At 38.7% G+C, this 12,962-nt stretch overlaps 1 protein-coding gene across 1 annotated transcript; it reads left to right on the top strand.

Annotated features, from left to right (window-relative positions):
- The first annotated feature begins 272 nt into the window (after positions 1 to 272).
- il6st (interleukin 6 cytokine family signal transduce) lies at positions 273 to 12,285 on the top strand. The gene is made up of 16 exons (XM_062478555.1): positions 273 to 503; positions 4,643 to 4,693; positions 4,807 to 5,091; positions 5,240 to 5,378; positions 5,504 to 5,664; positions 5,759 to 5,913; positions 6,077 to 6,236; positions 6,393 to 6,475; positions 6,587 to 6,824; positions 6,984 to 7,163; positions 8,958 to 9,059; positions 9,244 to 9,387; positions 9,564 to 9,707; positions 10,210 to 10,306; positions 10,593 to 10,674; positions 10,936 to 12,285. The coding sequence occupies exons 2-16, from the start codon at positions 4,648 to 4,650 to the stop codon at positions 11,599 to 11,601; spliced, it is 2,682 nt and encodes an 893-aa protein (XP_062334539.1). The 5' UTR covers positions 273 to 503; positions 4,643 to 4,647; the 3' UTR covers positions 11,602 to 12,285.
- The last annotated feature ends 677 nt before the right edge of the window (positions 12,286 to 12,962 follow it).

Here is a 12,962-nt window from a genome sequence, read left to right on the forward strand (position 1 = left end):
TACCCGTAAGTATACTGAGAAGTATAAGTCTACATGTGGGAAGTCAGGTAAATGGGACAGGAAGTGGGTGGGGACTGACTGGAAACCAGCAGTGTTTGGCTTGGAGCAAGAACTATGATTCGCCAGTAATACTTTCACCGACAATTCTATTGGCAAATCATCGAATAAGGATTCCAGGAAGTATTTCGTAAGCAAACTTGTAAACGAATTGTTGAGAGACGTTCATTCTCGATCTATTGCTTAGTTTAGCTTAGCGATTGTAATTCTGTTATTCATCCGCCGCAATGCCAAGTATCAACACTCAATACAGAACAAACTGCAAGTATCAGAGAGAGGTGGGACATCGGTATTGAAGACGGACAGCAACTAGCTAGTTCTCGACCAAATATGTCTAATAGCTACATCCACACATTTATTGCTAATTAGGTTGATTCAAACATGTTATTTTCGTATGTGTTTCCAACAACGCCCTAACTGGCCAAGACCAACCGTGCAGGCTTGATGTGAGTGTTTCTTATTGCACCTGACCGAGCTATTGGCTAACGGTTAGGTTAGCTTTGGCACTATAAGTAAGCTAGCCTGCATCTGAGCTAACCTAGCCATGCTGCATGCTGTGCGATTCTAGCTAACTAAATCAATTCTTGTCTCTGTCTTTCTGTTTTTCTGTAATGTAAGTGGTGGTAGCAATAAAGTGTAGCTGTTAAATTACGTTTTGTGGTCAGAACACACATCCTATGCCGCTATTGGAGAACACACAGAAAAGCACGTAGCACAGAATGCTATGTAAAACTTAGGCCTACCACACGCACTCAATCTTGATAGTTTATTAGCTATTAAGTAACATTGATGTATAGCCTAACTTGTAATTTCCCGTGGCCGTGGCACATTTCACCTTGCATTTTAATTAAATTTAACTTGTATTTCCACAGATATTGGACACATTTGTGTCCATTTGCTTTGAATACATATTCTGTGGTTACATTACATTGTCAACAATGTTTTACTAATAGGTTTCATGTTATTGTAGCCTATGTACGCCTCGATTAACAGTATCGGGGTCGTTAATGATGCCTGATGCCTCGTCATTTGTTGGCCTTTAGTGAAATCTACGTCAATTATAGGGAGGCTTTTGAAACACAGTATGCTTTGTTAATTAAGCATATATCTGTACATTTAATACGACACTAATAAAAGCAAAACTTATTGTTTTAGTTTCATAATACTGGCAGCATAAACTCAGAATTTGTAGCCTAAGCATTCCAAAATGTGGTTAAGCAAAGCCATACAGTGTTAATTTAAGTACGTCTGATTGTACCGAGGTGAAATCAGTTTCATATTCGAGATTCAACAGACATTCATATTCGTACCTCCGTTCAGGCTCCGCGTCATATTTAGGGACCGGGGTAAAAGAGTAGACAGTCAGAATGTTTCTTCAATATCTTTGTCAAAATCGACCATACAAACTTCAAACTTGTTGCACATTCTTCTACTACTGACTGACCAATTTGTCCAACCTTTGGTTTGGTGATAAAGTTGATTATTGAATAACCCATAGCCAATAAATCAATAAAACACTAATATTTCAGTATTTCCTCAATATCGTTGTCAAAAATGAACATAGAAACTTCAAACTTGTTGCACATTCTTCTAATACTAGTAGACCAAGTTGTCCAAGCTTTGGTTTGGTGACCAAGTTGATTATTGATTAATCCATAGCCAATAAGTCAATAAAAACACCAATATTTCTGTATTTCCTCAATATCTTTGTCAAAAATGAACATAGAAACTTCAAACTTGTTGCACATTCTTCTACTCCTAGCTGACCAAGTTGTCCAAGCTTTGGTTTGGTGATAAAGTTGATTATTGATTAATCTATATTGCCAATAAATCAAGAAAAACACCAATATTTCAGTATTTCCTCAATATCTTTGTCATAAATGACCACAGAAACGTCAGACATGTTTCACATTATTTTACTCCTAGCTGACCAAGTTGTCCAAGCTTTGGTTTGGTGATAAAGTTGATTATTGATTAACCTATATTGCCAATAAAACAAGGAAAACACAGTTTCCAATATTTCATCAATATCTTTGTCAACAATGACCACAGAAACTTCAAACTTGTTTCAGATTCTTCTACTACTATCTGACCAAGTTGTCCAAGCTTTGGTTTGGTGATAAAGTTGATTATTGATTAACCCATAGCCAATAAAAACACCAATATTTCTGTGTTTCCTCAATATCTTTGTCATAAATGACCACAGAAACGTCAGACCTGTTTCACATTCTTCTACTCCTAGCTGACCAAGTTGTCCAAGCTTTGGTTTGGTGATAAAGTTGATTATTGATTAACCCATAGCCAATCAATCAATAAAAACACCAATATTTCAGTATTTCCTCAATATCTTTGTCAAAAATGAACATAGAAACTTCAAACTTGTTGCACATTCTTCTACTCCTAGCTGACCAAGTTTTCCAAGCTTTGGTTTGGTGATAAAGTTGATTACTGATGAACCCATAGCCAATAAATCAATAAAAACACCAATATTTCAGTGTTTCCTCAATATCTTTGTCAAAAATGAACATAGAAACTTCAAACTTGTTGCACATTCTTCTACTACTAGCTGACCAAGTTGTCCAAGCTTTGGTTTGGTGATAAAGTTAATTATTGATTAACCCATAGCCAATAAATCAATAAAAACACCAATATTTCTGTTTCCTCAATATCTTTGTCATAAATGACCACAGAAACGTCAGACCTGTTTCACATTCTTTTACTCCTAGCTGACCAAGTTGTCCAAGCTTTGGTTTGGTGATAAAGTTGATTATTGATTAACCCATAGCCAACTTTATCAACTTTATCACCAAACCAAAGCTTGGACAACTTGGTCATCTAGTAGTAGAAGAATGTGCAACAAGTTTGAAGTTTCTATGTTCATTTTTGACAAAGATATTGAGGAAACACTGAAATATTGGTGTTTTTATTGATTTATTGGCTATGGGTTAAACAATAATCAACTTTATCACCAAACCAAAGCTTGGACAACTTGGTCAGCTAGGAGTAGAAGAATGTGAAACAGGTCTGAAGTTTCTATGGTCATTTATGACAAAGATATTGAGGAAACACAGAAATATTGGTGTTTTTATTGATTTATTGGCTATGGGTTAATCAATAATCAACTTTATCACCAAACCAAAGCTTGGACAACTTGGTCAGCTAGGAGTAGAAGAATGTGCAACAAGTTTGAAGTTTCTATGTTCATTTTTGACAAAGATATTGAGGAAATACTGAAATATTGGTGTTTTTATTGATTGATTGGCTATGGGTTAATCAATAATCAACTTTATCACCAAACCAAAGCTTGGACAACTTGGTCAGCTAGGAGTAGAAGAATGTGAAACAGGTCTGACGTTTCTGTGGTCATTTATGACAAAGATATTGAGGAAACACAGAAATATTGGTGTTTTTATTGGCTATGGGTTAATCAATAATCAACTTTATCACCAAACCAAAGCTTTGACAAGTTGGTCTGATATTAGTAGAAGAATGTGAAACAGGTCTGAAGTTTCTATGGTCATTTTTGACAAAGATATTGAGGAAATACTGAAATATTGGTGTTTTTCTTGATTTATTGGCAATATAGGTTAATCAATAATCAACTTTATCACCAAACCAAAGCTTGGACAACTTGGTCAGCTAGTAGTAGAAGAATGTGCAACAAGTTTGAAGTTTCTATGTTAATTTTTGACAAAGATATTGAGAAAATACTGAAATATTGGTGTTTTTATTGATTTATTGGCTATGGGTTAATCAATAATAGTCTTTATCACCAAACCGACGCTTGGACAACTTGTTCAGATAGTAGTAGAAGAATCTGAAACAAGTTTGAAGTTTCTGTGGTCATTGTTGACAAAGATATTGATGAAATATTGGAAACTGTGTTTTCCTTGATTTATGGGATATAGGTTAACCAAAGCTTGGACAACTTGGTCCAACAATCAACTTTATCACCAAACCAAAGCTTGGACAACTTGGTCTACTAGTATTAGAAGAATGTGCAACAAGTTTGAAGTTTCTATGTTCATTTTTTACAAAGATATTGAGGAAACAGAAATATTTTTATTTTTATTGATTTATTGGCTATGGGTTAATCAGTAATCAACTTTATCACCAAATCAAAGCTTGGACAACTTGGTCAGCTAGGAGTAGAAGAATGTGCAACAAGTTTGAAGTTTATATGTTCATTTTTGACAAAGATATTGAGGAAATACTGGTATTTTTATTGATTTATTGGCTATGGGTTAATCAATAATCAACATTATCACCAAACCAAAGGTTGGACAAATTGGTCAGTCAGTAGTAGAAGAATGTGCAACAAGTTTGAAGTTTGTATGGTCGATTTTGACAAAGATATTGAAGAAACATTCTGACTGTCTACTCTTTTACCCCGGTCCCTAAATATGACGCGGAGCCTGAACGGAGGTACGAATATGAATGTCTGTTGAATCTCGAATATGAAACTGATTTCACCTCTACTCTGATTGTATGTGTGTGTAATTCCAAATCTGTGCTCATACTCTTTTATATTGTGTTTTGCTAAGCATTTTCAGCATGTGTATAATTACCTGTATTTGAATCCTAGACATTATGGACACATTTCTATCTTTGGTTTTCCTGGCCAGTACTGCTTCTGGTAAGACAAAGAGCCTACTTAAACTGGAAGTACAGAGTATACTAACCAAAACGAATATAAGCTTTAAAAATGTGTTTTGTATTGATGTCTTGTATCAATTTGATTTTTTTCAGGTACTATCGCTAACTATGGAATGATACAGCCACAATCTCCAACAGTGGAGATTGGTAAAAACTTCACTGCTACATGTGTATTGTACAAAGACGCGTTATCCACAGCAGAGGACATATATTGGACTAACAGAAATACTATCGAAATACCGAAAGGACAATACACCAAAATAAATGATTCTGCTGTGAACGTCACTATAACCATCACCAGTAACACAGGGGAATGGTTGTATTGTAAAAGTCGACGGCTACTTTCTCCTGTACATGGGATTTTACTGACAAAAGAATGTTAGTATTTCCATTGAATATTCATGTCTTTATTTTTGAAAGTTCCATTTTGCTTAATGCTCTTCAAATCAATTTCTCTCCACAGTGGTGACTTAATGTAATGTAAAATGTTCTACCTCCCGGTTTTCACACTTTGTCATTTTGTTAGATCCACCAGGGAAGCCGACAAATCTTTCTTGCGAAGCGTTACAGTCTGGCGACCGAATCTCCTCTTACATATCATGTACATGGGTATCTGGACTGAAGCAGCCTGTGACACAGGACGCAAAGTACACCCTGTTTGTCTTGTGAGCGTCCCCTTGAATATGCATTTGATCATCAATAATCCTTGCATTTTGTGGATCCCTCCTCATTTGACAACATATGTACTGTAAAGGAGTGTCAGAATGTGTTTTTGTTTTTTGCCCCTCAGGTATTCTAATACACTATACAAAAACCATACACAGAGAGGCACGGGGATGGTAGACTTGTCCACATTTCCAAACTTCATGCAGCTGGAAATATGGGTGGAAGAGGAGAACAAACTAGGGAAGGTCCAGTCAGATCGCCTAGATATTGATGCCAATGAATTGGGTACGTATACTAGTGGAATGTCCCCTTGACTTTACTTTCTCATTAGACATTCTAATTCCTCTCATACTGAATGTAATTAAATTCTGTATTGCAGTGAAAACAAACCCCCCCTCTGAAGTCAAGCTAATCCCAGAGACGGAATTTCCCAGGTCCCTCCGTGTGGAATGGAAACATCCTATACATCCTACTTATTTAAATTTGAGATACCACATAAGGTTTTGCACAGCCAGCTCCAAAGAGTGGTTTGAGGTAAATCTGATTGTTTCATGTTTCAATCAATATTGCATAATTTCTCATTAGTACAAGTTTCTTAAGTAAAACAAATGTTACTCTGACCTATATTTAAGCATTCAGCAAATGATATGAAGAAGTTTTGTACCCATTTTGTCATTGGTTTTTAATGTGTTTACAGGTGCCTCAAAGTGACACAGAGAATTACACTGGATCTTTTCGGCTTCAGGATCTTAAGCCAGACACTCTCTACTTGGTTGAAGTGCGTTGCATACACAGTAGTAAGGGGGGCCACTGGAGCGATTGGAGTAGAAGTGTTGAAGCCAGGACCCCTGAAGCCAGTAAGTACTGTAGGCGTAACTATCGGCTTAGAATGATTTGATAAGTCTATGTATTACTGAATTGTGGCCATCTGATCCAAGTGGGCTATACCCCTGTGAATCAGGACTATGTTTTTCAATCTTGAAAATCTTTTGTCTTCCCATTTCTCCCCCCAGAACCTGCAAGTAAGCCAGATGTGTGGCGAGTTATTGTCCCTATGGAAGGAAGAAGCGAGCGAGGAGTGCAAGTCTATAGTAAGGTAAGGTCTGGGTATAATGGTGGTCAATGCTTTGGATGTGCCCTCTGAACCACATTGGAACAAGATCTATGGAAATTATTTTATGGTTTTTGCCACTTGTTGTTTTGGCAGGCTCCTGTAGAGTCCAATGGAAAGATCCGAAAATATGACATCAGGTTTCCAAATAAAAATTGGGAGACTGTGACAGTCAACAATACAGATCTGGATTCAAGCTTCCAAAAGAGGAAAATTACTGTATTTCGCAAGATTGACATATCTGACAGTGTAACAGCCCACTTTTATGTGATTGCTCACAATGCTGTGGGCACGTCTCCTGAAGCATCCTTAGTCATCCCGAAAATAAGTCAAGGTACGTGACCATGCCAGATTGTGTATGCATTCATGTTTATTTCTCTTGTCTCTTTACAGAGTATTTTGATTGTAATAAACATGTAATTGTGTGGTAAAATGTGTGTGTGTGATACAACTTTCATGGTATATGAAGATACTTGTGTGCTATGTGTTTCAGATCTTCCTCATGTGGAGGCATTACGTTGGTACAACCACGAAGGCAAGCTGTGGGTAAAGTGGAAACACCCCATAAACAGGGTCAACCTGACCGAGTACGTGGTGGAGTGGGTGTCGGTGAGCGACGGGAAGATGGACTGGCAGAGAGAACACAGACACACAAGTCAGGCAGCCATTTTGGGTAAGGATTAGTCAGTCGTCTTTTGTTTGTTATTAACTGAAAATTAAAACTATAAGTGAATGTAAATAGAAAATTGATTGGATGATGAAAATGATGCATCAAACTTGTTGAGTGTAGAATGACTGTCTAGAATAATGATGCAATGGCTGGTAATATTAGGAAATAACCTATTTGGACAGAAGGGGGCACACCTCAACATATTCTATTGAGTCAAGTTGTGACTTGTTTCTCATCCATATTATTATCTCAGTGGTTCTTAACCCCTGGGCCCCGTTCGTCGTAAGGGTTGAAGCTAAGTTAATCAAATGTCCCTTTAGCCCGTTAACATTAGCGAGATGAGTGAGAACAGCAAATATCGGTTCGTCAACGGCTGATCCGCATCCAAATCATGTGGTTAATTTCAATCAGGCTAAACTTATCAGGGAAATTGCACGTGCACGTCCTACTTCAAAAGGCAGGAAAGGTCGATCACCAAAACCGTGATTTTCTAACGGTATGATGGCGGAAAAGACGAAAGAGAGAGCGGTGATAGGCTATTCTCGCCATCCGAGCAAACTATTATAATGAGTCTCTAGACAATAAGCATATTATCATGGCTAAGTCAAACACCGCCACCGATGCCAGAGCAAGACAATTAAGCAGCTTGGGAAAAAATTGCCGATAAGCCAAATGCGAAAGTTTTGGGGAAATGTATAGGCTCATCTTAAGTGCATCATTGCCCCAATCAATCAGATCACATTTCTTTAATTGTGCCTGCTGGTATAGGCTTAATGGAAATTAATAATCGAATGAGATCTTGCTAGCGAAAATAATGATCTCAGCAACGCATGCTGCGGCTTTGCCAATGTTTTCTGCATCGCCTATACTGTATAAAAATGTAGCCTATAGCCTACCTGACGCAAAAAACCTCAAGGCTATGCAGTCTGAAGCACAGTTAAAGTTTCAAGTAGCTTTATTGTCAATTTCTTCACATGTCAAGACATAAAAAGGAATCGATATGACGTTTCCCACTCTCCCACAGTGAAACATATAAAAAGCACAGGCACAACAGATAAGACAAGACATTTCGTAAAACATAGCGTTACATATTCACATACAGCAGCATAAGCTCATAATAAAGCATAAATCTTGCTGCGGCGTGTGATATTTGCAATGTACGGCCCGAGAAGGTCTTTCAAATAAATGAGTCCATGTCGGCTGAATCGATATCGCTCAAACAAGAAATAAAGGATCCGTGTGAAATAAAGGATCTTGGCAATCGCGAAGAACTCTATTGGTATGGAAAGCTAATCGAACTAAAATATAGCTCCTTGGTCAACTGGGTCTCTCAAAAAGGGAGCTGCCATGTTATTTTCTGGGGGTGTGGCAAGCTTATCCAGCTACACCTACGTTAGCCTGCTCTGGAGCAGGTTAGTGCTAATTGATATGTTACTATGGTGATTTATCGAAAGTTGCTTCCACGAACCAAAAAGAGGGGCGTTTTTTTTTATCTTAGCCTGAAAATTAGCTCGCTAAACCGCTTAGCGAGCTACGACGAATACCCCCCTGGTCCTCAAGTACCCCCTGTCTTGCATGTTTTAGATATTTCCCTGTTCCAACACACCTGATTCAAATGAATGGTCGTTCGCAGGCTTCTGCTGAGCTAGATAACGACCCACTCATTTGAATCAGGTGTGTTGGAGCAGGAAAACACCTAAACATGCATGGCAGTGTGTCCCTGAGAACCAGGGTTGAAGACAACTGATCTAGATTTTCCAGTTTAAATTTCTACTTAAAATGCATTTTCTAATCAAGGTTATCTTCAGAAGTTTAAACACTACAACGTGTCAGTGTATCCAGTGTATTCTGGAATGGCTGGGAAACCAACGACTAAAGTGGCTTTTCTGGAACAAGGGGGTAAAGCACTTATGTATTTTATTTATCCACTTTCCTTTAATGTCTCACTTTATCATTGCTAATACAGTATGCACAGTACAGATCTCGAGTAAAAAAAATCATCTAGCTATGTTATGATACTGTAAATGTACTTATTTGGTAATATTTTATCATTTATAATTATATTTATTCATATTATATTTAGCTCCAGAGGAGGCTCCCACTTTGCGACTGAAAAGAATTGGGAAGTATGACGTTGAGCTGCAATGGTTTGAAATTCCACTAGACAAACAACATGGAATCATTGTCAACTATACCATATTCTGCCTGTTAAATGGCAAGGAATACTGTAAGTAAATCATCCAGTGCTGGATTTATTGAATCTTGTTCAGCCTCTTCATCTTAGTATTTCTTCTTGTAGAACTACGCTCACGTTAATAGGCATACTTACATTCATTTACATCACAGTCACATGGTAATTATATCCCCCCCAAAATTATGTATTATATTTGTTTTTATTTTCAGTAACAGAAACAATCCCTCCTACCACCTTCTCCTACACTCTGAAGTCCTTGTCCAGTCACACCAGTTATGAGGTCTCGATAAGAGCATCTACAATCAATGGGTCAGTCGACGGTCCCGGAACGACTTTCAGCACTCTGAATTATGGTGAGTTAGGCTTTTCTATGACCTCTTACTGTACCAATGCTGTGGATATGAACATCTACAGCTCTGGAAACGCATAAGAAGCCAATGCTCCTTCTTTCCTCTCCAAATAATTAAATAAGGAATGTTTTGAGTGAGGAATGAAAGGGTTAAACTTGCAGTGGCCTCTTAAATTGAACCCTTCTGTTCCTCACTCAAATTTTCCTTCTCAATGTTTTTGGAAAGGAAAGAAAAAAGCAGTGGTCTCAATTTTTTCCAGAGCTGTATGTATAACTTAATACAGTGTTTTGTTACTCAAATACTTGACCAGGTTACCTTCTAGTCCAAATGTTTATGCTGCACTCATGCTTGATGTTCCTCCACTTCACCCTCATTGCTAAATCTTCAATATGGTATAAGATGTACTGTAATGCTCCAATGAGAAAATTGCACTGTTCCTGATTATCTCCCACTCTCAGTCTCTCCAGTATTGCCATTAATGACCTCCTGTCTGTGTTTCTCTTAGCTAAAGGGGAGATAGAAGGCATCGTGGTGGGAGTGTGCTTCGCCTTCCTGCTGTGTGTATTAGTGGTCTTAATACTGTGGTTTAAGTTTAAGAGCTGGTGAGTCCAAATTCCATCTAATCCTTTGACCTAGTAGTGTAGGACTTAATGTAGTGTAAAAGTGTAAATACATTTTGATATTGCCTGATATGTTGCATAATTAAGACTGGGGGGGACTGATTTAGGACTCATCCCATCATAGACGAGAGGTGTCTGCTAAATAGGTGTTTAAACCACAAACTTGCATGAAAAATGGATGTGTGTGTGAATTTCCAACACTGGTGCCATTGACTTCTGAAATATCAGTTTTCCAAATGATGAAAGTTGTTTTCTCTTACATCTATAGGATAAAAAAGATATTTTGGCCAGATGTCCCAAACCCTTCGAACAGCACCATTGCTACTTGGTCTCCTGACTTCCCCTCTAAAGTAAGCTGCTACCTACAACAAAAGTGGAGTTAATCGTATCATCCTCAAACATTCTGTATTACACTGTCTCAAATCAAAGCAACGTCAAACTCTGCACCGCACATCCTTGGGTGCTGAGATGGCCACTTGCAAAATTACAACCTTGTCTGGTGCCCTGTCCTTGAGCAAATCATTCCACTAAAGTCAACCTAAAATCCCACTATAAAACTTGCACACAGATTTCTGGAATTCTAGTACAGATGTATCTCTTCTCCTTCACAGCCTGACACTCCGAAAGAGGGTGCCCTGGCTGACGTGAGCGTGATGGAGGTGGAGGCAGACATGTTGGACAGCAAGTCCCTCTTCGAGGAGGAGAAGACTTGCCTGCCCCTGAAGAAGGACAAGTACCTGTCAGAGGAGCACAGCAGTGGCATCGGAGGCTCCTCCTGCATGTCCTCGCCCCGTCAGAGCGTGTCGGATAGCGATGAGGGCAGTGACTCTGGTCAGACCACAGCCAGCACTGTTCAGTACTCCTCAGTGGGGGCGACCAACGGCTACAAGGGTCAAACACCCAGCTTGCTACGTCCGAGCCAAGGCCCGACGCAGCAGCCCACTTTTGCCCGTTCAGAATCCACTCAGCCTCTGCTGGACTCTGAGGAGCACCCTGACCTGCTGGGGCAGGAGGGCAGTGGACAGACCCAGCGCTACCCCTGCAACCCCTACTTCAGACGCTGGCCTGGGGCCAGCGAGGATGGTGGTCAACCTGCGGCTGAATTTAGCCATCTGGAGATGGAGGGGCAGGGGTGTGTGGCCATGCTCAGGTTCAGCCCCCTGGATGAGGCCTCTCAGCAGACCACGCCCACAGAGGAAGGGCAGTCTTCTGATGGACAGCCTGCTGATCCCGCCTCTAGCTACATACCCCAGCTGAATGGCTACAGGCCACAGTGAATGAGGCTACAATGTTGACATTTTCTGGATGGTGCAATTTATTTGCCACAACTTTCTCTGTGCCTCTTTCGGAGATGAATCTCAAACCTTTTTAAAGGCGTTGTCTTTGTATAATAATAGCAGTATTGATTAAGCAACAAATGGTATTCATGACTTCATGGAGAGGTTACATCTGTGGGATTTTTTTTTTACTCAACATAGTATTGTGCATAGATAAAACATTTCATGGCCAAGGCTCATCAACTGTGCCACTCTATGAATTAACATGTTACTGCTGCTACTCTTCACTTATCAAGCTTTGGTTTTTGTCTTCTTGGGAAAAAGAGGATTAAGGACTAACTGTACAGTACCACACCCCCAACTATGCTATACTTTTCAGCATGTAGTTCAAACACCAAAATAATAGAACAGTTAGAAGAAATGATTCAGCATTGAATATTGCCTTATTAACTTCAAATGTTCTGAACTTTCCTTAATGTAGGTCTTTGCCTTACTTTTCACAGCCTTTTTGTTTTGTATAGAATTCAAAGTTGCATGTTTTTATTTTTTGAATAAGTCGTAAGTTGTCATTTTGTCTTGAATTGGTAAATGACTCTAAATTATACCTTGAGCATTTACAAAATGCATCTGTGCTTGGTATAAAAATATACCCAATAGTATTTTGAGAGCTATCAATATTTACATTACACTACATTTAATATGAAGCAAAATAGTTCACTGCATGCCACCCATGCAAATGTGCCATTTTTGGTGCATGGTTTGTGAATTTGTAACAGTTATAAAATAAACTACCAGATATGGTTGACTATTTGAGAATGTTACCTGTGCAAATCACTCAATTTGGTGACCTTTTATTGACTCATCACAAACAATATATTGTTGACCCCAAGTTCTTGCGACTAATTTACTATTTGTAAAGAAACCACTATTATAGCTAAGCTAAAAAGTGTATAGTAGTAGCGAAACACTCATTCCTATGTGGTAACTGATTAGAATAATATTCTCTACAAATCATGTGAAGCAGCTCTGGTGTCTAGAGGGGCTTGGTATGTCTCAGTTAGGGATGGAACCTCCAGTTTCAAGGACACTTCATGAGGCCACTGTGTTGTGCAGTTTCATCCCTTGCCCAAATCACAAACCTCATTAGGCAACTAGCTGCATTTTCCTATGTCCCAGTGTTTCACAATTAATTTTAAAAATTTGGCTTAAATCTATAGGACGGTTTGTCATATTTTGACACTATCACCAAGACTGACAGTTACCTACAACTCAATACTTCAAATCTTTTTCTTTTCTTTTTTTATGGCTTCACTAAGAATGACTTGCAAGGAGGGATCTCTTCCCAAGAATCTAAGATTATT

Source organism: Osmerus eperlanus, chromosome 14 (assembly GCF_963692335.1).
Source record: "Osmerus eperlanus chromosome 14, fOsmEpe2.1, whole genome shotgun sequence".
Classification (NCBI taxonomy): domain Eukaryota; kingdom Metazoa; phylum Chordata; class Actinopteri; order Osmeriformes; family Osmeridae; genus Osmerus; species Osmerus eperlanus.

Bases quoted from the DNA above. Each gene is read 5' to 3' on its own strand.
- il6st (XM_062478555.1), top strand. From the start codon at position 4,648: ATGGACACATTTCTATCTTTGGTTTTCCTGGCCAGTACTGCTTCTG. The intron at 5,092-5,239 runs GTTAGTATTTCC...TCATTTTGTTAG, and splicing joins GATTTTACTGACAAAAGAAT to ATCCACCAGGGAAGCCGACA. The intron at 7,164-8,957 runs GTAAGGATTAGT...TTTCTAATCAAG, and splicing joins AAGTCAGGCAGCCATTTTGG to GTTATCTTCAGAAGTTTAAA.